This window comes from Salmo trutta, chromosome 7 (assembly GCF_901001165.1).
Source record: "Salmo trutta chromosome 7, fSalTru1.1, whole genome shotgun sequence".
Taxonomy (NCBI): Eukaryota; Metazoa; Chordata; class Actinopteri; order Salmoniformes; family Salmonidae; genus Salmo; species Salmo trutta.
The window spans coordinates 27,070,243-27,094,255 of record NC_042963.1 but is presented as its reverse complement, the minus strand read 5'-3'; the positions used below and the strand labels follow the sequence as shown (position 1 = coordinate 27,094,255).

Below are 24,013 nucleotides of genomic sequence, written 5' to 3'. Positions count from 1 at the left end.
GATACTCTTGACAACTAACCCAAATGGGAACTACAAATGTGGCTCATGTGCACAGTGCAACAGCACTATAAAAACATCCTTCTTCAGACACCCACATTCAGGTCGAAAAATCCCTGTTAGAGTTATGATCTCATGCAAGACCAAGGGAGTAATCTATCTCATCACCTGTTCATGTGGAAAAGCCTACAAAGGGAGGCTTACTGGATATCCTATCTAAAAACATTGACCCCTAGTGGTCTGAATATTGACTTTGATCTCAGGTCCTTCTTATGAACAATTATTTATTTTATGAACAAGTCTTATAAATTGATATATTCTTTCTACAGCTTATTAGCGTACACCTAAATTGTTCCCCCTGTTGATGATGCTCATTTTACATTAAGGTTGAACCAAAAGATTACACAAAACAAATATGAAATGAAATACAAAACAATTAAATATGTGAAATTGAGTTAAACAATAATGTATGTACAATATTCAATTATCTTTCATTATGATAACAATAGCCTAATATATGTAATATGCCATAAGCTATTATTATTATTTTTTTACCAAGTTTCACTAATTCATTCGAATTAACTTAATCATTATGACACAACACTATTGTTATTGGTTGCACTAATTGCACTGTTTGCTTACATAACCTGGTTCAAGTATTCATGACATTACCCTGAAGAAGGCACAGTGATGCTGAAACGTTGGTAAATACCCAATAAATTACTGGCAGTTTATATATGGAGTGTGTGACTTTCTTTATTTTAATAGTTTTCAGATGGAGACGTCAACACAACATATCAATTACTAAAGGGATACTTTGGGTTTCTGGCAATCGTGGATACCATTTTTATGTCTCTGCGTGCAGATTGAAGGAAGTTGGTAGCTAGTGCATAATAGCATTAGCATAATGACTGGAAGTCTATAGTATTTGCTAGCAAGCAAGCAGATACCATAGAATTCCATTCATTGCGCTAATGCTAGTTAGCATTGGCTTGCAAAACTACCTCTAACTGCCTTCATACTGGACATAGAGGGATAAAAATGGTATCCACAAGTTCATCTGGCTCTGGGGGAAGTAGATAAAGGGCATTATGGCCACATTCCTGAATTATCTCTTTTAACTTGTAGACAAACTGGAATTCAATTTGAAATGAACCGAAGCCTATAAGTATTGTCTCTTTTTAGTTGAATCCTTGGTTAAATTGAAACAATAGCTGTTGATTACTTTTTGCAACTCCTATATACAGTTGAAGTCGGAAGTTTACATACACTTAGGTTGGAGTCAATTAAACTCGTTTTTCAACCACTCCACAAACTCTAGTTTTGGCAAGTCAGTTAGAACATCTACTTTGTGCATGACACAAGTAATTTTTTCAACAATTGTTTACAGACAGATTATTTCACTGTATCACAATTCCAGTGGGTCAGAAGTTTAGAAGCTTCTGATAGGCTAATTGACATCATTTGAGTCAATTGGAGGTGTACCTGTGGATGTATTCCAAGGCCTACCTTCAAACTCAGTGCCTCTTTGCTTGACATCATGGGAAAATCAAAAGAAATCAGCCAAGACCTCTGAAAGAAAATTGTAGACCTCCACAAGTCTGGTTCATCCTTGGGAGCAATTTCCAAATGCCTGAAGGTACCACGTTCATCTGTACAAACAATAGTACGCAAGTATAAACACCATGGGACCACGCAGCCATCATACCGCTCAGGAAGGAGATGGGTTCTGTCCCCTAGAGATGAACGTAGTTTGGTGCGAAAAGTGCAAATCAATCCCAGAACGACAGCAAAGGACCTTGCGAAGATGCTGGAGGAAACAGGTACAAAAGTATCTATATCCACAGTAAAAACGAGTCCTATATCGACATAACGTAAAAGGCCGCTCAGCAAGGAAGAAGCCCCTGCTCCAAAACCGCCATAAAAAAGCCAGACTACGGTTTGCAACTGCACATGGGGACAAAGATCATGCTTTTCGGAGAAATGTCCTCTGGTCTGATGAAACAAAAATGAACTGTTTGGCCATAATGACCATCATTATGTTTGGAGGAAAAAGGGGGAGGCTTGCAAGTCGAAGAACACCATCCCAACCGTGAAGCACGGGGGTGGCAGCATCATGTTGTTGGGGTGCTTTGCTGAGGGACTGGTGCACTTCACAAAATAGATGGCATCATGAGGCAGGAAAATTATGTGGATATATTGAAGCAACATCTCAAGACATCAGTCAGGAAGTTAAAGCTTGGTCTCACATGGGTCTTCCAAATGGACAATGACCCCAAGCATACTTCCAAAGTTATTGCAAAATGGCTTAAGGACAACAAAGTCAAGGTATTGGAGTGGCCATCACAAATCCCTGACCTCAATCCTATAGAAAATATGTGGGCAGAACTGAAAAAGTGTGTGTAAGCAAGGAGGCCTACAAACCTGACTCAGTTACACCAGCTCTGTCAGGAGGAATGGGCCAAAATTCACCAAACTTATTGTGGGAAGCTTATGGAAGGTTACCCGAAACGTTTCACCCAAGCTAAACAATTTAAAGGCAATGCTACCAAATACTAATTGAGTGTATGTAAACTTCTGACCCACTGGGAATGTGATGAAAGAAATAAAAGCTGAAATAAATCCTTCTCTCTACTATTATTCTGACATTTCACATTCTTAAAATTAAGTGGTGATCCTAACTGACCTAAAACAGGGAATTTTTACTTGTATTAAATGCCAGGAATTGTGAAAAACTGAGTTTAAATGTATTTGGCTAACGGGTATGTTAACTTCCGACTTCAACTGTAGGCCTAAATAGCATCTTTGATGAAATAGGATTACATTGATACAAATGTGGTTAAATTTGCTGTGTTAAACCTACCGTTTGGAATAAAAATGGCAATAGTTAACCCATTAGTTTTAAAGTGGAGATCCCTCAATAATAATTCTGAAGATAGCACATTACCCTTTGGGCACATACCTGTACGTCACCTCAACGTTTAGTTTGAGTTGCCAACTTTCTTAAAAAAAAAAATCTCAACAATCTTTACACAACATGTAAAGTGTTGTTCCCATGTTTCATGAGCTGAAATGAGAAATTTTCCATACACACAAAAATGTGTTTACATCCCTGTTAGTGAGCATTTCTCCTTTGCCAAAATTATCCATCCACCTGACAGGTGTGGCATATCAAGAAGTTAGTTTATTAACCCCCTAGAGTCCATTTTGGTCTATGACCCCCCACAAGTGTCACTGGACTCATCTGAAGGTAACCGGTACCGGTTAAAAAAATGAATGGAAGTATGGCAAAAGTTTTGTGCCTACCCAATAAAGGGTTTCAATATGTGTAAAAAAAAAATAATTTTAAAAACCTTCACTTTTTTCCATTTTGTTACATTACAGCCGTATTCTAAAATGTATTCAATTTTTTCCCCTCATCAATCTACACACAATACCCAATAATGACTAAGCAAAAACAGGTTTTTGGACATTTTTGCTCATTTATTATATCAAATATTACATTAACATAAGTATTCAGACCCTTTACTCAGTATTTTGTTGAAGCACCTTTTGCAACGATTAAAGGCTGGGCCACTCAAGGACATTACATTTTAGTCATTTAGCAGACTCTCTTATCCAGAGCGACTTACAGTGGAGTGCATACATTTTTATTACGTTTTTAAATACTGGTCCCCCGTGGGAATTGAACCCACAACCCTGGCGTTGCAGGCGCCATGCTCTACCAACTGAGCTACAGAGTCCCAACAGAGACTTGTCCTGAAGTCACTCCTGCATTGTCTTGGCTGTGTGCTTAGGGTTGTTGTCCTGTTGGAAGGTGAACCTTCGCCCCAGTTTGAGGACCTGAGCGCTCTGGAGCAGGTTTTCATAAAGGATCTCTCCTTTGCTGCGTTCATCTTTCCCTCAATCATGACTAGTCTCCCAGTCCCTGCCCCTGAAAAACCTCCCCACCATGCTTCACCGTAGGGATGTTATTGGCCAGGTGATGACTGGTGCCTGGTTTCCTCCAGATGTGACGCTTGGTATTCAGGCCAAAGAGTTCAATCTTGGTTTAATCAGACCAGAGAATTTTGTTTCTCATGGTCTGAGTCCTTTAGGTGCCTTTTGGCAAAGTCCAAGCAGGCTGTCATTTGCCTTTTACTGAGGAGTGGCTTCTGTCTGGCCACTCTACCATAAAGGCCCAATTTGGTGGAGTGCTGCAGAGATGGTTGTCCTTCTGGAAGGTTCTCCCATCTCCACAGAGAAACTCTGGAGCTCTGTCAGAGTGACCATTAGGTTCTTGGTCACCTCCCTGACCAAAGCCCTTCTCCCCCAATTGCTCAGTTTGGCCGGGCTGCCAGCTCTAGGAAGAGTCTTGGTGGTTCCAAACTTCTTCCATTTAAGAATGATGTAGGCCACTGTGTTCTTGGGGACCTTCAATGCTGCAGAAATGTTTTGGTACCTTCCCCAGATCTGTGCCTCGACACAATCCTGTCTCGGAGCTATACGGACAATTCCTTCGACCTCATGGCTTGGTTTTGCTCTGACATGCACTATCAACTGTGAGACTTTTATATAGACAGGTGTGTGCCTTTCCAAATCATGTCCAATCAATTGATCAATGGAAACAGGATGCACCTGAGCTCCATTTCGACTCTCATAGCAAAGGGTCTGAATACTTAAATAAGATATTTATCTTTTACATTTTTAATTAAGAAATCTACAAAAATGTTTTCATTTCGTCATTTTGGGATATTGATGAGGAAAATGTTTTAGTTAATCAATTTTAGAATAAGGCTGTAACAACAAAATGTGGAAATAGTGAAGGGGTCTGAATACTTTCCAAATGCACTGTATCTTCTAGATATAGGACAGACACTTCAAAACCTTATTCCTTATGGGGTTTTTTACTCTCTTTTTTGCCATTTTATGAATGTGTTATTCAATGCGTTTCTATGGGCTATAGTAGTAAAGGCCAAATTCAATATTTTGTCAAATACAATTTATAAAACAAGTTTGGGACACATGAAGGGGCCCTAAAATTAAAAAACAAATAGCTAAATAATCCATGGTATGACCATTTTAAAACAGTTCCATATGTCAGCTGCGAAGACCGATATTGAAGAGGAGTGGGACAACATTCCACAGGCGACAATCAACAGCCTGATCAACTCTATGTGAAGGAGATTTGTCGCACAGCATGAGGCAAATGGTGGTCACACCAGATACTGACTGGTTTTCTGATCCATGCCCTCACCTTTAAAAAATTAAGGTATTCCCAGTCATGTGAAATCCATAGTTTAGGGCCTAATGAATGTATTTAAATTGACTGATTTCTTTATATGAACTGTAACTCAGGAACATCTTTGAAATTGTTGCATGTTGCGTTTATATTTTTGTTCAATGTACTTTCCAGTGGGAGGTGCCTGCCAGCCTATTGTCTTTTCTGATGGTGGATATAACGTTGAAGATCTGACATTGTTTCAAAGGTAGAAATTTAAGAAATAGGTTAAAGACCCAGCAAACAGGACCCCAATTGGCCCCATGTAGGTATTCAGTGGGCAGAGTACACTAAGCCCACACCAGCCCAACACAGGCTAGCCCAGACCAAGCCCAGCTAGAGGCAGAGGCTCATTTGAATATTTGGGGGCATGTGACATTTTCTTATGTCCCATGCACTTATTTAAAGGCCCAGTACAGTCAAAAGTGTTTTTTCTTGTGTTTTTTTCCTGTGTTTTATATATATTTCCACACTATGAGTTTGTAATAATACTATGAAATTGTGAAAATTATGAAAATGCCCTTTTATTGTAACAGTTGTTTGAAAAGACAGCCTGAAATTTCTGCCTGTTTTGGCCTTCCATCTACACCTTTCAAACCATGATGTTTTCCCCCCAACTTTAGCATTCCACCAACCTTTTGCAGGCTTATCTTTTATGAAAGGTATTGCCGGTGACAAAGCCTCTACATTTCCACCAACCGACCTAGTCATGATTGTGGCAAAGTTCTGCCTACGGCTTAGTATGACATGTAGCCATAATGCTGAGGCGGCATTGGCACGCACTACGCTTAAGCTCTTGATGGTTGATAGGCAGCGCCCATTAATACTATCCTCCTGACAGTTCTAAACTTTGCGAGGCATGTCACTTCCCCCATATCTTCGCATATCCCACCACATGCACTGTTTTCTTAAACACAACTGGATGGATCCATAAAGAATTACTGTGGGAATAAATATCACTGAATGAATGATGAAAATATTGGAATAAACTAGGCAGCACAGCTGGGGCGGCAGCGTAGCCTAGTGGTTAGAGTGTTGGACTAGTAACCGAAAGGTTGCAAGATCAAATCCCCGAGCTGACAAGGTACAAATCTGTTGTTCTGCCCCTCAACAAGGCAGTTAACACACTGTTCCTAGGCTGTCATTGAAAATAAGAATGTGTTCTTAACTGACTTGCCTAGTAAAATAAAATATATATAAAAAAGTAATAGCCTACCCATGTGTGTTCAACCATTTCAGCACTGCTTTGAGACAAGCATGGGGACTCAATCAATGTCCAATTTTTATTTTCACTGAATCTCCATTTGGATATTGGTTAGGCTACAATTAGGCTGTGGAAATGTTAGCTAAGTTGAGGTGAGTGCTGCTCATGATCATCTTGTCAAGTGTCTAATTTATTAGCACTGATCAGAACCTTTTGCAAGCATGTTCAGTGCCTTCAGAACGTTTTCATACCCCTTGACTTATTCCAAAAAATGTGTTATAGCCTGAATTAAAAATTGATTAAATGTATACCTTTTCTCACCCATCTAAACACAATACGCCATGATGACAAAGTACTTTTTCGTTGTTGTTGACATTTTTGCAAATATATTGGAAATTAAATACAGAAATATCTAATGTACATAAGTATTCACACCCCTGAGTCAATGTATGTTAGAATCACCTTTTGGCAGCGATTACAGCTACGAGTCTTTCTGGTTAAGTCGCTAAGAACTTAGCACACCTGGATTGTGCTACATTTGCCCATTAATATTTTTTGAATTCTTCAAGCTCTGACAGGCTGGTTTTTGATCATCGCTAGATTGCTAATTTCAAGTCTTGCCATAGATTTTCAAGCTGATTTAAGTCAAAACTGTAACAGGAACATTCCATGTTGTCTTTGTAAGCAACTCCAGTGTATATTCTGCCTTGTGTTTCAGGTTATTGTCATGCAGAAAGTTGAATTTGTCTCCCAGTGTCTGTTGGAAAGTTTTCCTCTAGGATTTTGATGTGTTTATCTCTATTCTTTTTCGTCCTTGCTGATGACAAGCATACCCATAACATAATACAGCCACTATCATGATTGATGTGTTGTATTGGATTCGCCCCAAACATAACGCTTTGTATTCAGGACATAAATGTAATTTTTTTCACATTTTTAGCAGTTTTAATTTCAAATCAAATCAAATGTTATTGGTCACATGCATATGGTTAGCAGATGTTAATGCGAGTGTAGCGAAATACTTGTGCTTCTAGTTCTGACCATGCAGTAATATCTAACAAGTAATATAACAATTTCACAACAACTACCTTATACACACAAGTGTAAAGGAATGAATAAGAATATGTACATATAAATATATGGATGAGCGATGGCCGAACGGCATAGGCAAGATGCAGTAGATGGTATAGAGTACAGTATATACATATGAGATGAGTAATGTAGGGTATATGTAAACATTATATAAAGTGGCATTGTTTAAAGTGACTAGTGATACATTTATTACATCCAATTTTTTATTATTAAGGTGGCTAGAGATTTAAGTCAGTGTGTTGGCAGCAGCCGCTCAATGTTAGTGATGGCTGTTTAACAGTCTGATGGCCTTGAGATAGAAAAAAGCTGTTTTTCCAGTCTCTCGGTCCCAGCTTTGATGCACCTGTACTGACCTCGCCTTCTGGATGATAGCGGGGTGAACAGGCAGTGGCTTCCTGTGAAATCAGGTGGTGTAGGTGTCCTGGAGGGCAGGTAGTTTGCCCCCCCCCCCACCGATGTATTGTGCAGATTTCACTACCCTCTGGAGAGCCTTACGGTTGTGGGGAGAGCAGTTGCCGTACCAGGCGGTGATAGAGCCCGACAGGATGCTCTCGATTGTGCATCTGTAAAAGTTTGAGTGTTTTTGGTGACAATCCAAATTTCTTCAGCCTCCTGAGGTTGAAGAGGCGCTGTTGCACCTTCTTCACCACGCTGTCTGTGTGGGTGGACCATTTCAGTTTGTCCGTGATGTGTACGCCGAGGAACTTAAAACGTTCCACCTTCTCCACTACTGCCCCTGTCGATGTGGATAGCGGGGTGCTCCCTCTGCTGTTTCCTGAAGTCCACGAGCATCTCCTTTGTTTTGTTGTGAGGTTGTTTTCCTGACACCACACTCTGAGGGCCCTCACCTCCTCCCTGTAGGCCGTCTCATCATTGTTGGTAATCAAGTCTACCACTGTAGTGTCGTCTGCAAACTTGATGATGTGAGTTGAAGGCGTGCATGGCCACGCAGTCATGGGTGAACAGGGAGTACAGGAGAGGGCTGAGATCGCACCCTTGTGGGGCCCCAGTGTTGAGGATCAGCGGGGTGGAGATGTTGTTTCCTACCCTCACCACCTGCGGGCGTCCCGTCAGAAAGTCCAGGACCCAGTTGCACAGGGCAGGGTCGAGACCCAGGGTCTCAAGCTTAATGACGAGTTTGGAGGGTATTATGGTGTTAAATGCTGAGCTGAACAGCATTCTTACATAGGTATTCCTCTTGTCCAGATGGGTTAGGGCAGTGTGCAGTGTGATTGCGTCGTCTGTGGACCTATTGGGGCGGTAAGCAAATTGGAGTCGGTCTAGGGTGTCAGGTAGGGTGGAGGTGATATGATCCTTCACTAGTCTCTCAAAGCACTTCATGATGACGGAAGTGAGTGCTACGGGCAATAGTCGTTTAGCTCAGTTACCTTAGCCCTCTTGAAGCATGTGGGAACAGCAAACTGGGATAGGGATTGATTGAATATGTCCGTAAACACACAAGCCAGCTGGTCTGCGCATGCTCTGAGGACGCGGCTAGGGATGCTGTCTGGGCTGGCAGCCTTGCGAGGGTTAACATGTTTAAATGTTTTACTCACATTGGCTGTGGTGAAGGAGAGCCCGCAGGTTTTGCTAGCGGGCCACGTCGGTGGCACTGTATTGGCCTCAAAGCGAGCAAAGAAGCTGTTTAGTTTGTCTGGGAGCAAGACATCGGGGTCCGCGAGGGGGCTGGTTTTCTTTTTGTAGTTCGTGATTGACTGTAGACCCTGCCACATACCTCTCGTGTCTGAGCCGTTGAATTGCGACTACTTTGTCTCTATACTGACGCTTAGCTTGTTTGATTTCCTTGCGGAGGGAATAACCTACACTGTTTGTATTCGGTCATGTTTCCAGTCGCCTTGCCTTGAATAAAAGCAGTGGTTCGCGCTTTCAGTTTTGCGCGAATGCTGCCATCAATCCACGGTTCCTGGTTGGGGAATGTTTTAATAGTCGCCGTGGGTACATCACCACCGATGCACTTGCCAATAAACTCGCTCACCGAATCAGCGTATACATCAATGTTGTTGTTCGACGCTATCCGGAACATATCCCAGTCCACGTGATCGAAGCAATCTTGAAGCGCGGAATCAGATTGGTCAGACCAGTGTTGAATAGACCTGAGCACGTGCGTTTCCTGTTTTAGTTTCTGTCTATAGGCAGGGAGCAACAAAATGGAGTCGTGGTCAGATTTGCCGAAAGGAGGGCGAGGGAGGGCTTTGTATGCGTCGCGGAAGTTAGAGTAACAATGATCCAGGATTTTGCAAGGCGGGTCGCGCATTCGATATGCTGATAAAATTTATGGAGCCTTGTTTTCAGATTAGCCTTGTTAAAATCCCCAGCTACAATAAATGCAGCCTATGTGGTTTCCAGTTTACATAGAGTCCAATGAAGTTCTTTCAGGGCCGTCGAGGTGTCTGCTTGGGGGGGGATATACATGACTGTGATTACAATCTAAGAGAATTCTCTTGGTAGATAATGCGGTCCTTATTGCAAACAGGATGCATGTTGTGGAATATTTTTATTCTGTACAGGCTTCCTTCTTTTCACCGTGTCATTTAGGTTAGTATTGTGGAGTAACTACAATGTTGATTCATCTTCAGTTCTCCTATCACAGCCGTTAAACTCTGCAAATGTTTTAAAGTCACCATTGGCCTCATGGTGAAATCCCTGAGTGGTTTTCTTCCTCTCTGGAAGAAAACCACTCAGTAAGGACGCCAGTACCTTTGTAGTGACTGAGTGTATTGATACACCATCCAATGGTTTATTAATAACTTAATCAGTCTCAAAAGAATTCAAAAAAATATCTATCTGCCAATAGGTGCCTTGGCATATATAATTGAGGCATTGGAAAACCTCTCTGGTCTTTGTGGTTGAATCAGTGTTTGAAATTCACTGCTCGACTGAGGGACCTTACAGATAATTGTATGTGTGGGGTACATAGATAAGGTAGTCATTCAAAAATAATGTTAAACACATGTTAAAGTCCATGCAACTTATGTGACTTGTTAAGCAAATTTTTACTCCTGAACTTATTTAGGCTTGCCATAACAATGGGGTGGAATACTTATTGACTAATGACATTTCAGCTTTTCATTTTTTATTAATTTATACACATTTCTAAAACATAATTCCACTTTTACATTATGGGGTATTGTGTGTGTGTGTGTGTGTGTGTGTGTGTGTGTGTGTGTGTGTGTGTGTGTGTGTGTGTGTGTGTGTGTGTGTGTGTGTGTGTGTGTGTGTGTGTGTGTGTGTGTGTGTGTGTGTGTAGGCCAGTGACACAAAAACTCAATTTAATACATTTTAAATTCAGGCTGTGACGCAACAAAATGTGGAAAAAGTCAGGGGTGTGAATACTTTCTAAAGTCACTGTAGCTTAACAAGTGAATTATTTTTGCTCTTCAGTCGTAGTCAATTAGTAGCCTTTTCCTACTCCTGACCAAAAGGCTGCGACTTAACTTAACCAATAATGTGATTTTGTTTCACTGAATCTCCGTCTATTTGGTTAATTCTATGGGCAAACAGCCTACGTGGAGATGGTATAGCTCATCTATTAATTTTCTCATCTGTCACTGATCAGAAATATTTAACATTCAATAATGTATCCTAAATCAGGTGTAGGCCTATTATTTTGCTCGATCACATAAAGGCAACTTCAAAATGCCTGCGGAGGTTGTGAAATATAAACACGAGATGATATAGATGACTATTTTCTATCTGTAACGGCTGTCGTAATGTAGAGATGACCAAGGCGCAGCGGGAATATGAATGCTCATCTTTATATTTTATTAAATAAAGTGAACACGGAAAAAGCAAGAACACAAAGAACGACAGACCGACAGTTTCGCAGGCTAACAATAAGCAGTGCAAAATCAACTACCCACAAAACCCCAGGTGAAAACAAGCTCCTAATATATGACTCTCAATCAGGAACAACGAAGTACAGCTGTTCCTGATCGAGAGCCACACAGACAACAAAGAAATACACAAACCAGAAAACCCCTAGACAACCAAAAACCAGGACATATACCCAAACCCCGGAACACATAAATATAACACCCCTCTACACTACACATAACCCCCGGACCACATAAAACAAATACCCTCTGCCACGTCCTGACCAAACTACAATAACAGATACTCCCTCTACTTGTCAGGACGTGACACTATCGGTATCAGCAAGAAGATACTCTCAATGTAAGACCCTGCCCCTGCTCTCTAACAAAGCGGAGTGAGGGTAGGAAAGAGATGAAACAGGGATCAAAAGCATGGGCTTGCCTTGGGCTCCATTTCAAAATCAAACTTTTTTATATGACAGCAGTTCCCCACGCTGAGGTGACGCAAGTTTTGTGGCAAAAATATTATTTGGATTTTATTATATTTATGTTTATTCTTAGCCTACTATAAAATCTTTGTGTCTTGACTGTGATCAGGGTAACCTAAATGTGCCTTGTCTGTTTAACCTCTAAAAGTCTAAGCCTTGGGGGGTTCTACTAAGCTAATATATGGAATTGTTTTAAGATGGTCGTACCATGGATCACTTAGCTGTTTGATTTTGCCACTTTGGCAAAGCACAGCCCCCACACCACTAAAGGGATATCAACAGGCCAATACCATGTTACCCTGTGACAAGGCTGTGTATAGCCTACGAAGATCTCCCCACCACACTAGCCTGAGGACAGGAAGGAAGGAAGAGCGTGAGCAAGCCAGTGACTCAGCCCCCGTAATAGATTCAGAGGCATAGAATCCCAGTAGAGATAGTGGAGCCGGCCAGGCAGCGGCAGCAAGGGTGGTTTGTCACTCCAGTGCCTAGCTGTTCTCCTTCACACTCCTGGGCCAGACTACACTCAAGCATAGGACATACTGAAGAGATGAGTCTTCAGTAAAGACTTAAAGGTTGAGACCAAGTCTGCATCTCTCACATGGATCAGCAGACCGTTCCATAAAAATGTAGCTCTATAGGCGAAGGCCCTGCCTCCAACTGTTTGCTTAGAAATTCTAGGAACAATAAGTAGGCCTGTGTCTTGTGACAGTAGCATACGTGTAGGGATGTATGGCAGGACCAACTTGGAAAGATGGGTAAGGAGCAAGTCCATGTAATGCCTTGTACTGTGCGTTAGCAGTAAAACTTTGAAATCAGCCCTAGCCTTAAGAGGCTAGCACTGGGGTAAATAAATATTTTTTGGTTCTAGTCTAGATTCTAGCAGCCGTATTTAGCACTAGCTTAAGTTTATTTAGTGCCTTATAGGGTAGCCGGAGAGTATAGTATCAAATACAATTTTAATGGTCACATACACATGGTTAGCAGATGTTAATGCGAGTGTAACGAAATGCTTGTGCTTCTAGTTCCGACCGTGCAGTAATATCTAACAAGTAATCTAACAATTTCACAACAACTACCTTATACACACAAGTGTAAAGGAATGAATAAGAATATGTACATATAAATATATGGATGAGCGATGGCCGAACGGCATAGTAGAGTGAGTGCAGTCTAATCTAGAAGTGACAAAAGCATGGATTAGCTTTTCTGCATTAAAATTTGGATAAAATGTTTCAGAATTTTGCGATGTTACTACTTCAATTTAAATTCAAGAATTAATTAGAATTGATGAGGCATTCTCAATTAAATTCTGAATTGAGCCTAAACCCTGGTAGGATCACAGGAAATTAACTTTAAATCTTCTAATTTTCTGTATACTGCAAAGAGGGGGGTCACTAAAATGTTTTGCCGTAAGGGGGGCGCCCTCCAATCAAATTATGCTTAGGGCCCCCGAAATTCTAGAGCCGTCCCTGCCTGCAATGTAGTCGGGCAGGAACTCGACCACTGATGCCTACGGTCCTTTTCGGGCAGTTGAAGGTGGCTTGCTCTACTGGGTTGCATATAAAATGGCACCCTATTCCCTTGTAATAGTATATTATACAGAGAAAAGGGTGCCATTTCAGAAGCAGATATAGGGTCTCCTTTCCCTCATGCTACTCTCAGCTATCCAGTTCGTTTAGATCAGCGCAGATGGAGGAGAGGAAGGTACTTTAGACAATTTAGGCATGCTCCATGCTTAATGTCTTCCCTATTTGTGATTTCCCTCCCTCCTGTGTGTACCTGAATGTGTGTGTATATAGTATATCAGGCAAATTCTAATCTGGGCGTCGAAGCTTGATCTACATTATTTCCCTCTAATCAAGGACTGATTTATACCTTGACACCAGGTGACTGCAATTAATTGTCAGGTATAACAGAAAACCATCAGTACTCTGGAGCTCCAAGCTCAGATTTTATAACAAAAAAGGCAATATTTGTTATAAAGTAAGTTATATATACTATTTTCTGTATCCCACAGGTTTGCTGATGTTTGCCATCTCCCACATCCTCTACTCCTCGGCCTTCGGTATGAAGCCCCTGAACCCGCTTGCCGGCCTGGTGATCGGCGCCATTTCGGCTGTGAGCTACGCCCTGCTCTACCCCTACCTCTCAGGCCCCTTCACCTACCTAGTGGGGGTCTATATCGCCCTGATCGGCTTCATGGGCTGGCGGGCCGTGGCCGGCCTCCAGTTGGCCAATGACCTGTGGACCTGGACCAAGATGTCGGCATGCCTGGGCGCTGTACTCTTCATGGTCTCCGACCTCACTATTGCCGTTAACAAGTTCTGCTTCCCTGTGCCGCACTCACGCGCCATTATCATGGCCACCTACTACGCCGCGCAGATGCTGATCGCGCTCTCCGCCGTCGAGTGCCAGGATGTGGAGACGGCAAGGAAGATGGCATGAAGAGGAGAGAGCGAGGTCGCGTCACGTGATCAAGAAGATGTGAACGGGGCAACCAATCCCCCTTGTTTTTGTCATGGACATATTCCAGAGACAGTTACCCCCAAACCCCCTGCTTTGGTTGTAGCGTGGCATTCGCACACCCTTGTTACCATGGAAACTAGTGTACTACCACCAGCCTGCCCCATGGCTAGTGGGACAGTCAAAGACCCTAGTTACCATGGAGACAAGTGCACTACTTTTAACCCTCAACTACTGCCCTACGGTTCTCATAGATACGTCGTAGTTACTAGAGAGTAGTGCACTACAACTCCCCCACCTCACTGCCTAGGATTTTGGTACAGATGACCATACAGATCACCATGTCAAGGTTTGTGTGTGGGTGCGTGTGCGTGCGTATTAGGTTAGAGGATTCATTCTATATAACCTACAGATGAGTGTGAATTCTCATGGCCTGCTACAATAATAGTACTTCTTCCTTCTGCCCCCCAGTCATTGGCTGCCCTCTCCACCCCATTTACAGTCTAATGTGGTCCAATATTGCAAATTCAAATGGCATATTTCCTGTGACATATTGTCTTTGCAACTATTTTATCACCATTATTTAATTTTTCTGAAAAGGGAGTTGTTTTAGTGGACAAGTTTGCACATCTCGACTTGTTATGGGGGAGGTAGTGCCCCATAACTGCTGTCTGTTCTCATGTATTTAGGTGCTGTTCTCAAAGTCTGGAGCACATCCACCCTCCTTTTTACTGATTTTAGTCTCTTCACTTTCACTTAAGACAGCCAAACTGCCTTTTGTACTTCTGCTCACCACACTCCTATTAGAATACATCCTCTCTCCTGTGTCTATGAGCCTATGAAAATTGCTGTGAATGTCTACGCACACACAGAGAGAGAGAGAATTCGTGGACTTTTACCTAGCTAGCTGTTGCTAACTCATTTGTCCTGGGATATGAACATTGGGTTGCTATTTTAACTGAAATCCATATGGTCCTTCTATCTGCTGGATCTTTGTAGAATTTTGACCCATTTTGAGTCCCACAAAATTGTGTGTTCTCTACGCCGACAATTAATCCAAAGGGAAAACCTAGTATGTTTTCTTTGATTAATCTCTCCTCATTCATTCTTCTTCGGATTTTATATGACTGTTGGCAACCGGCATTAAGGTGCATGACATCCATCAACTAGGCTGGAGTGTGGACCTGGTTCATCTTTCAATCACTCACGTGGGTTTGTATGCTCCTAAAAACCAAAGAGTAGATGGGAGAGGCATGACTTGCCGCGCCAAATAGAACCAAGTTCTATTTTAGTGCCTGGCTATGCAGATGAAGTGTGTGAGCAGTTTCGATGAAATTATTGAATAACATGTAGGTGTACATTTATTTTGCAACAGTCGCGCACACAACGTGGCCGGTTTGGTCAGCATGTGAGAGAGATCATTTGAGAGCGCCTGCTCTAGTATTTTACCACAGTCATACTGATCACTCAAAAGGCGGGTCCCTTCACTGCGGTCTAAGGGGAACATTTTTCTTAGATCTGTGTGTGTGTGCGTATGTGTGTGTACCCTCTGTACCTGAGGCATCTCACAGTATTCCTCCTTCACTGTTTATGTTACCCTGAACACGCACAAACACACACTACATATACACGCTTCCTTCAGGTCACACTTCATACCCCCAGCTCCTGCTGGATTGGTTATTAGAAGAAGCTTTTGGTGCCCTTATTGCTGGAACGTTTTCAGCTACCAACTGTGTGCCTTTGGCCATATAAAGTGTCACGAAAGGGGCATGTTGGCTGAAGCCAGTCCTTGTTTTGTCTGCAGTGCTTGGGCCTTCAGAGAAGAACACTGCCCTAGGACACCCTGGTCCCTTAGGGTCCAAACACAGCCAAAAAAGAGAGAGAAGACTGGCCAATGGTTTCATTAGCACAAGGGAACAATTATACCCCTCAATCCTGATTGGTTATACCCCCCTAGATAGATATGCAGCTATGACACTTATCTGTCATAGTATTTTTCTCTGTTGCACCAGCTATAGGGCCATCTTTGCTGAGTTATTGTGCTGTCTGTTTCAAGCATATTGACTGAAAAGATTTCAGTGTGTATTTAAGAAATTTTAGAAAACAGAGACATTGTTATACTTGTTGCATGTTATTTTAGTGTGTGCGTGCGTACAGTATGTGTGTGCGTGCAGGTGTGTGTCGAGCTCCCTTTAGGGCCGTGGCAGAATTGCTGTGAACTATCATTTTGCTTGAACATTGGCTAAATGTACATCATACCGGCATATTCCTATTTTGTGATATTTTCTCAAAATCCTTTGGCATTTTCTCTTCTTCTCTTCAGTCCCCCATCTTTCTATTAATGGATATTGTCTATAGTATTTTCACCTGCTATTACCTTTTCCCTTGCTGTCTCTTTCCTTTCTATGACCCCATAATCAGGGATGACTGATTAATGCCAGGCCATTTTTATGTATGTAACGTTTTCCCAACTAGCACATAACGTTCTGAGAACCATATGTTTCTTAGAGCTTTGTGAGAGAGTGATTGTCCTATGTTTATTTTGCATACAACTTGCAAGATTGTTCCAAAGCCAAGAAACTTTCTCAGCACTTTTAAGGAACTTGACAAAAAAAGTATATTTTCTTGGTATTTCATTACTTTAACAGAATGTTTCCTAAAATTTCAAACATGGTTACATTTCATTTCAATTTTGGTAATGTTCTAGGAATGTTCTCCAGCTGGTTTGACATTGGGAATGTTCAAAATTGTTCAACTTCGTTAAGAAATAACATTCTTCAGTGGGAATTTCAGTACTTTAGGCATAACATTTTACTACAGGTTTCCTCCTGGTTCCATTTAAAGTCATGTTCTCAAATTGTTCCGAGAACGTTAAAAAAAACTTAATAGAAACCACAAAACTTTTGTAATGTTCAGAGAACGTTCTAGGAATGTTATTTAATAACATACATTCCATTCTCAGCATCACCAAAATTCTCTCTGTCCTCAATCTTGTTAAGTGTGTTCAGGTGCGTTGCCTGCGCCCACTAATTGGCCACACCTGGTCTTAATGAGCGTTTGTTTCCATTGAAATGGGGTCTGTTTGAATAAACTAAAATGAACAGATTTGTAAGCGTAAAAAAATATGGCATGCTAGCTCCATCCTGGTGGTGTGGTGGACTAATTCCATGGATAGATTATAGGTTTGAATCTCACTGATGCTGTGTCACAATGAAAAATAAATGTGTTTGCATGATTAATGCATAGGGAAATGTATTTCCATGTGTCCTATCTGTGCAAGTAACCCACTTGACAACTAACGCAAAATCAACAAAACTATTCACAATGTCATTGGATTTAGGTTAAAAGTTTGGTGAAGAAAAAAGAAAAAACGAAATTCCCTTCTGTTGACTTTTTGCAAATCCAATTGGTTTCCCATGTTGATTGAACATCATCACATAGAAAATGTTTTTAAATGACTTGGAAACATCATTGATTCAACAAGTTTCTGCGCAGTAGGAAAAGTCACATTCAGTGAACGTTTTAAGGAAGTTATTAAAAAACCTTGAAATAACCTATAATTTCCATTCTCAGAGCGTTAAAGAAACCTCCCAGGAATACTTTCAAGGAACCAGAGTAAAACATTCTCAGAACCTCCTGAAACCTAAAAATAAACCTTCCCAGAACAGGTTCACTTCTGTTCTCGTAACGTTTACCGGTCAGGAAACGTATGGACTTAATTCCCACAACCAATGTGAAACCAAAAACATACTTTACCACAACTTCCAAGGAACCAAATGTGCTAGCTTGGGTCTCTGCTCAAACAGAAACCTTGTGTGTTTATTAATAAAGGCACGTGGTATAGCTTATGAGTGTGTAGGCTCTATTTCTTTTATACCAACTTTTTTTCAGCCCTGCATCCCGCTAAAGGACATGCGTTTGATTACACTTTTCTATAGAGAGTGGTTGTTGTAGAGCGCCCATAGTCTAATGTAGCATGAAGGATACTAAAAATTGATGTGTTCTATTGGTACTGAAGACATCTATCTATTGCTATTGTTGTTTATTGATATCTATTCAGCTACAGTATATGAAACTAACAGACAGTTTACTGGAATAAGTAGAGGAACTACTTAAAGATGCATACAAACAGTATATTGTAACATATATTTATTTGACCTTTAATAGTTTTAATTGTGATGTGTATAGGGAGTATTTGAATACTTGTGGATACACAGATAGAGTATCCAAATATATCATACTGTTCTGTCCCACTGGGAACCAACTGGTTGAATCAACGTTGTTTCCACAACAGTTCCACAAAGAAATGCAATGTTTTTCCTTTTGATGATGTTGAATCAATATAGAAGATTAATTGGATTTGCAAAAACTCATCAGCGTACAGGAATTATGGATTTTTTTGTCAACCAACTTTTAACCTAAATAAAATAACAGTCTAAGCTGCAGAAGTGATTACTGAGAGATCAAGATTCTAAATGAGGGGAGGCATGAGTTCCCCTTATTGCAACAAAAGTGAAACTTTAATTAAACCATTCTCCTATTTGTTTAAAATGCAATTTTGTACTGTTACAGTTGTACATTTTTAAATAAAAGCTTATTCCAAATTAAACAAACACCCCCCTCATCTCTGTCATTGTTTAAACCAGTGACAGTTACTTCAAGTTCTTTCAACCGCAGTCATACTACTCCGCCTGTCTGCAGCTCTCTCTGTCTGTCTTGAGCTTTCGCTAGCAATCTTGCAACATTGTACCGACTGGGTCCAGCCAGCTATTGAACTTGCAACATTGTTTCAACTGAGCCCCCAGTTTCCCATGCCAATGACAGTCAGGTCACCCATGTTACAAGTCAGTATTCGATGTCCATCCATGTCTGAGGACGTTGGTAGATGACATAAAAACTGGCCACTACGGACAACAGTGAGTGCTGTTACCTTCAAGTAGGTGTTGTGGACAGGGATGGTGAATGGGCACAAGCATCTGCCTCTGGTTCCAATGGTTTCATGTTCAAATCCAGTGATGTAAAGTTGTTTTTGATATTTTTGTTTTAAGCCTATCCCAAACCTTAACTCTTTGGAGTTAACGCCTAAACTTAACCTTGGCATGATAAAGATAAGTAACCAAACATTTAGAAATTTGACGCTTGGAACAACTTTGAAATTTGAAGTTTGAGAAACATGGATGAACGTCTAACTCTGACGTGTCACTGTGTTAGCTTGTTGGTTTTCACGCCCCTTATTTCAGACACTTTTGTTCCAAAAGTTCCATTTGCCAGCAAGATGTATCAATTAATTCAGGCTATAAGAGTGTAGGCCTAATGACAACATCATGACTGGTTGTGTTCATGCCACATTAAAAGGCAGTACATGTTTCCTGTTAAAATAGGCATACATGTCTTTACTATTAGGCCCACATTAGTTTATTTTAATTTTATTTTTTTAAATAGGAGGTCCAGTGAAAAAAAACAGAGACCCCAAAATGTCGTGTTATAATTCGCACTCTGATCAGGACCCAAGTCCTGATCTCTTTGGATTTTGGGAGTATTTTTGAAGTTGGATTTATTTGAGTGGCAAATGTATGATAGCAGCAAGGCACACTATAAACAAACCTAAATCCTATATTAGTACTGCATCCTAAATGGCACCCTGTTCCATATTTAGTGCACTACTTTTGCCCATTGGATTCTGGTAAAAAATAGTGCACTATATAGGGGATAGGGTACCATTTGCCATTTGGGACACAACCTGGGTCAACGAATCATGGGTATTGATGCCAATTAAGAAGATTTCGCAGTTTGGGTTGGTAGGTATCTAAAAGAATAATCCGTATGTATCTCCTTGGATCTCTTTTATGCACTAGTAAACAAAGAGCTGTGGAACCACATAATTGGAGTTCTAAGTCTATGTATAGAAACTTCTCTAGAGTTCTAGACATCTACTGTGAGTTGAATTGGAAAAATAATATTGTGTGAACTTAAATATTGAAGTTTGCCTTTGCAATACAAATAGTTTTATTTAGCCTTATTTAAGCAGAGAGTAATGTGGAGTTGATCACACAAGACCCAGAAATTTTGGAACATGTGGAAACCTGCTCCACTTATTGAAATGCACCTTTTGTTAGGTAAATCATGTGATAAATACCACACTTGGTTGGTGTCAAAATAGCTAGCATCTACTTAGAATATTGCAAAATGTGCTTTCACCGAGAAGCTATTTTAAAATCGGACATAGCGAGTGCATAAAGGAGTTCTGTATCTATAATTCTTAAAATAATTGTTATGTTTTTTGTGAACGTTTATCGTGAGTAATTTAGTAAATTCACCGGAAGTGTTCGGTGGGAATGCTAGTCACATGCTAGTCACATGCTAATGTAAAAAGCTGGTTTTTGATATAAATATGAACTTGATTGAACAAAACATGCATGTATTGTATAACAATGTCCTAGAGGTGTCATCTGATGAAGATCATCAAAGGTTAGTGCTGCATTTAGCTGTGGTTTTGGTTTTTGTGACATTATATGCTAGCTTGAAAAATGGGTGTCTGATTATTTCTGTCTGGGTACTCTGCTGACATAATCTAATGTTTTGCTTTCGCTGTAAAGCCTTTTTGAAATCGGACAGTGTGGTTAGATTAACGAGAGTCTTGTCTTTAAAAGGCTGTAAAATAGTCATATGTTTGAAAAATGGAAGTTTTCGGATTTTAGAGGAGTTTGTATTTCGCGCCACGCCCATCACTGGATATTGGAGCAGGTGTTCCGCTAGCGGAACGTCTAGATGTAAGAGGTTAACCTGTTGGGGATAGGGGGCAGTATTTGCACGGCCGGATAAAAAACGTACCCGATTTAATCTGGTTACTACTCCTGCCCAGTAACTAGAATATGCATATAATTGTTTGATTTGGATAGAAAACACTCTGAAGTTTCTAAAACTGTTTGAATGGTGTCTGTGAGTATAACAGAACTCATATGGCAGGCAAAAACCTGAGAAAATTCCAAGCAGGAAGTGGCCTGTCTGCGAATTTGTAGTTCTTCTTTTGGTTCTCTATCGAAACTACAGTATCCGTGGGTTACGTTGCACTTTCTAAGGCTTCCATTGGCTCTCTAAAGCATTCAAAAAGCAGATTGAGGCGTCTCCTGTCTCTGGGCAGAGTATGGTAGCTCAGTTTGTCAGTGGTCTGCCTGGTGACTAAGAGATTGGAGATGCGTGTTCACGAGACCATGCTGTTTTTCTTTTCGTCTTTGAATGAATACATTATTGTCCGGTTGGAATATTATCGCTATTTTACGAGAAAAATACCATAAAAATTGATTTTAAACAGCGTTTGACATGCTTCTAAGTACGGTAATGGAACAATTAGATTTTTTTTGTCTCGATATACGCTCGCGCGTTACCCTTTCGATAGTGACCTGAACGCACGAACAAAACGGAGGTATTTGTACATAACTATGGATTATTTGGAACAAAAACAACATTTCTTGTGGAAGTAGCAGTCCTGGGAGTGCATTCTGACGAAGATCAGCAAAGGTAATACAATTTTTCTAATAGTAATTCTGAGCTTAGTGAGCTCCGAACTTGGCGGGTGTCAAAATAGCTAGCCTTGATGGCTGAGCTATGTACTCAGAATATTGCAAAATGTGCTTTCGCCGAAAAGCTATTTTAAAATCTGACATAGCGATTGCATAAAGGAGTTCTGTATCTATAATTCTTAAAATAATTTATGTATTTTGTCAACGTTTATGATGAGTAATTTAGTAAATTCACCGGAAGTTTTCGGTGGGGATACATTTTCTGAACATCACACGCCAATGTAAAAAGCTGTTTTTTGATATAAATATGAACTTGATTGAACAAAACATGCATGTATTGTATAACATAATGTCCTAGGAGTGTCATCTGATGAAGATCATCAAAGGTTAGTGCTTCATTTAGCTGTGTTTTGGGTTTCTGTGACATATATGCTTGCTTGGAAAATGGCTGTGTGATTATTTGTGGCTATGTACTCTCTTAACATAATCTAATGTTTTGCTTTCGCTGTAAAGCCTTTTTGAAATCGGACAATGTGGTTAGATTAAAAGTCCTACAATGTGATTTTCTGGATTTTTTTTTCTCATTTTGTATGTCATAGTTGAAGTGTACCTATGATGAAAATTACAGGCCTCTCATCTTTTTAAGTGGGAGAACTTGCACAATTGATGGCTGACTAAATACTTTTTTTGCCCTACTGTATGTAGCCAAGTGATCATAGGGTCCAGTGAACAGCAATAGATATAACAGGGAAGCCACTGGGTAGTCGTTACTATGCTAGCAAGCGGGAGACACGGCGTTCAAAAAAAATAAAGAGTTAGCAGGCCAGTGCTAGTTGAAGCGTCTGCTCCGACGTCTGGCAAAGGCCGGTTGAGGTCACAACGGATGGAATTACGTCGGCAGACCAGTTGTGATGGAACGGCGGGGCTTCGTGTCGACAAAGGGTCCAGGCCAGTTGGCAAAAGAGGTATTGTAGCTGGAGTAATTTAGTTTGCTAGCCGGGAGATGCACCTGGCTCGCGGCTAACTGGTGCTAGCTTCTGGACAAGAGCGTTATCCACTATGGCCACTCGGTAGCAGCTAGCTAGCAGCGATGATCTGATGCAAAGGTCCAGAGCTTACGGCAAGAATCCGGTGGAATAGTGGATTCTAGTCGTGTTAGTGAGGAGTCCAGGAGGCATCAGCTGTATAGCCGAGTGATCACTGAGCAGGCCGGGAGGTGGGCCTGGCTCAACGCTAGCTTCGGGGTTTGGCCACTCGGTGGCAGCTAGCTAGCTGTGATGATCGGGGGTAATGGTCCAGGGCTTATGAGAGGAACCCGGTGTTGTAGTGGAGAAAACAGTCCGATACTGGCAGGCTGGCAAGTATTATCCAGGCTAAAAGCGTCTGGTGTCTGTGCAAAAGGTAAAGGCCTCTAGCAGTGGCAAACAATGACTAAATAGCTAGTAGCTAATTAGCTGGTTAGCTTCTGATGGCTAACTGCTGATGGAGGTTCTGGCTATCAGGTCTAAAAATAGCAGATCCGTATCACATTGGGTGAGGCGGGTTGCCGGAAGGCATATTTAAGTTAAAAATGAAAAAAGAGATTGAAATATATACAAAAAAGACAATATACACGGGAGAACAACAAACAACATCTACACTGCTACGCCATCTTGGATATAAGTGGGCATGTATATTCTCCCTGCTTTTGTTATGCCGTTTTGCTGAACGATTGATGTTCTTCAGGTCACTGTTCCCCCTTTTCGCCCAAGGCTCTGAGTTTCCAAAAAGCAGTACAGGTGGCTTGATTAAAGGCTCTCTGTTAACCAGGTATACTTTTGATACGAATTGGTATTGAACGCCAACATCCTTTTCATCCTTCTTCATGAAAAAGTTCTCAGGCAGAGGTTCTCGGTTTTAATTCGCACCTTTCTGTGAACCCCAGAGAATGAAAGGGATTATTCAACAAAAAGTCCACAACATTTTCAGTAGTGTTGGCCATTCTGGTGGCAAAAACTGCATGCTTGAGCTGGTAGCTAGCTAGCTACTGCTACATGCTACTGAAGTTAGCAAGGCAAATTGAAATAACTTGCACTAACTGGACATAAAAATACAATTCTAAAACCAAGAAAACGATTTATTCTCCTGTAATTTGAAAAAAATTATTTGAATTTAAT

At 41.0% G+C, this 24,013-nt stretch overlaps 1 protein-coding gene across 1 annotated transcript in view; it reads left to right on the top strand.

Moving 5' to 3' along the window:
- The window catches only part of tmem86a (transmembrane protein 86A), a 53,197-nt gene extending 34,247 nt beyond the window's left edge, over positions 1 to 18,950 (top strand). The window contains exon 3 of the mRNA XM_029758486.1: positions 13,892 to 18,950. Within this exon, the coding sequence (XP_029614346.1) occupies positions 13,892 to 14,319 (428 nt within the window). The 3' untranslated portion in view covers positions 14,320 to 18,950. The remainder of the gene's footprint in view (positions 1 to 13,891) is intronic.
- The last annotated feature ends 5,063 nt before the right edge of the window (positions 18,951 to 24,013 follow it).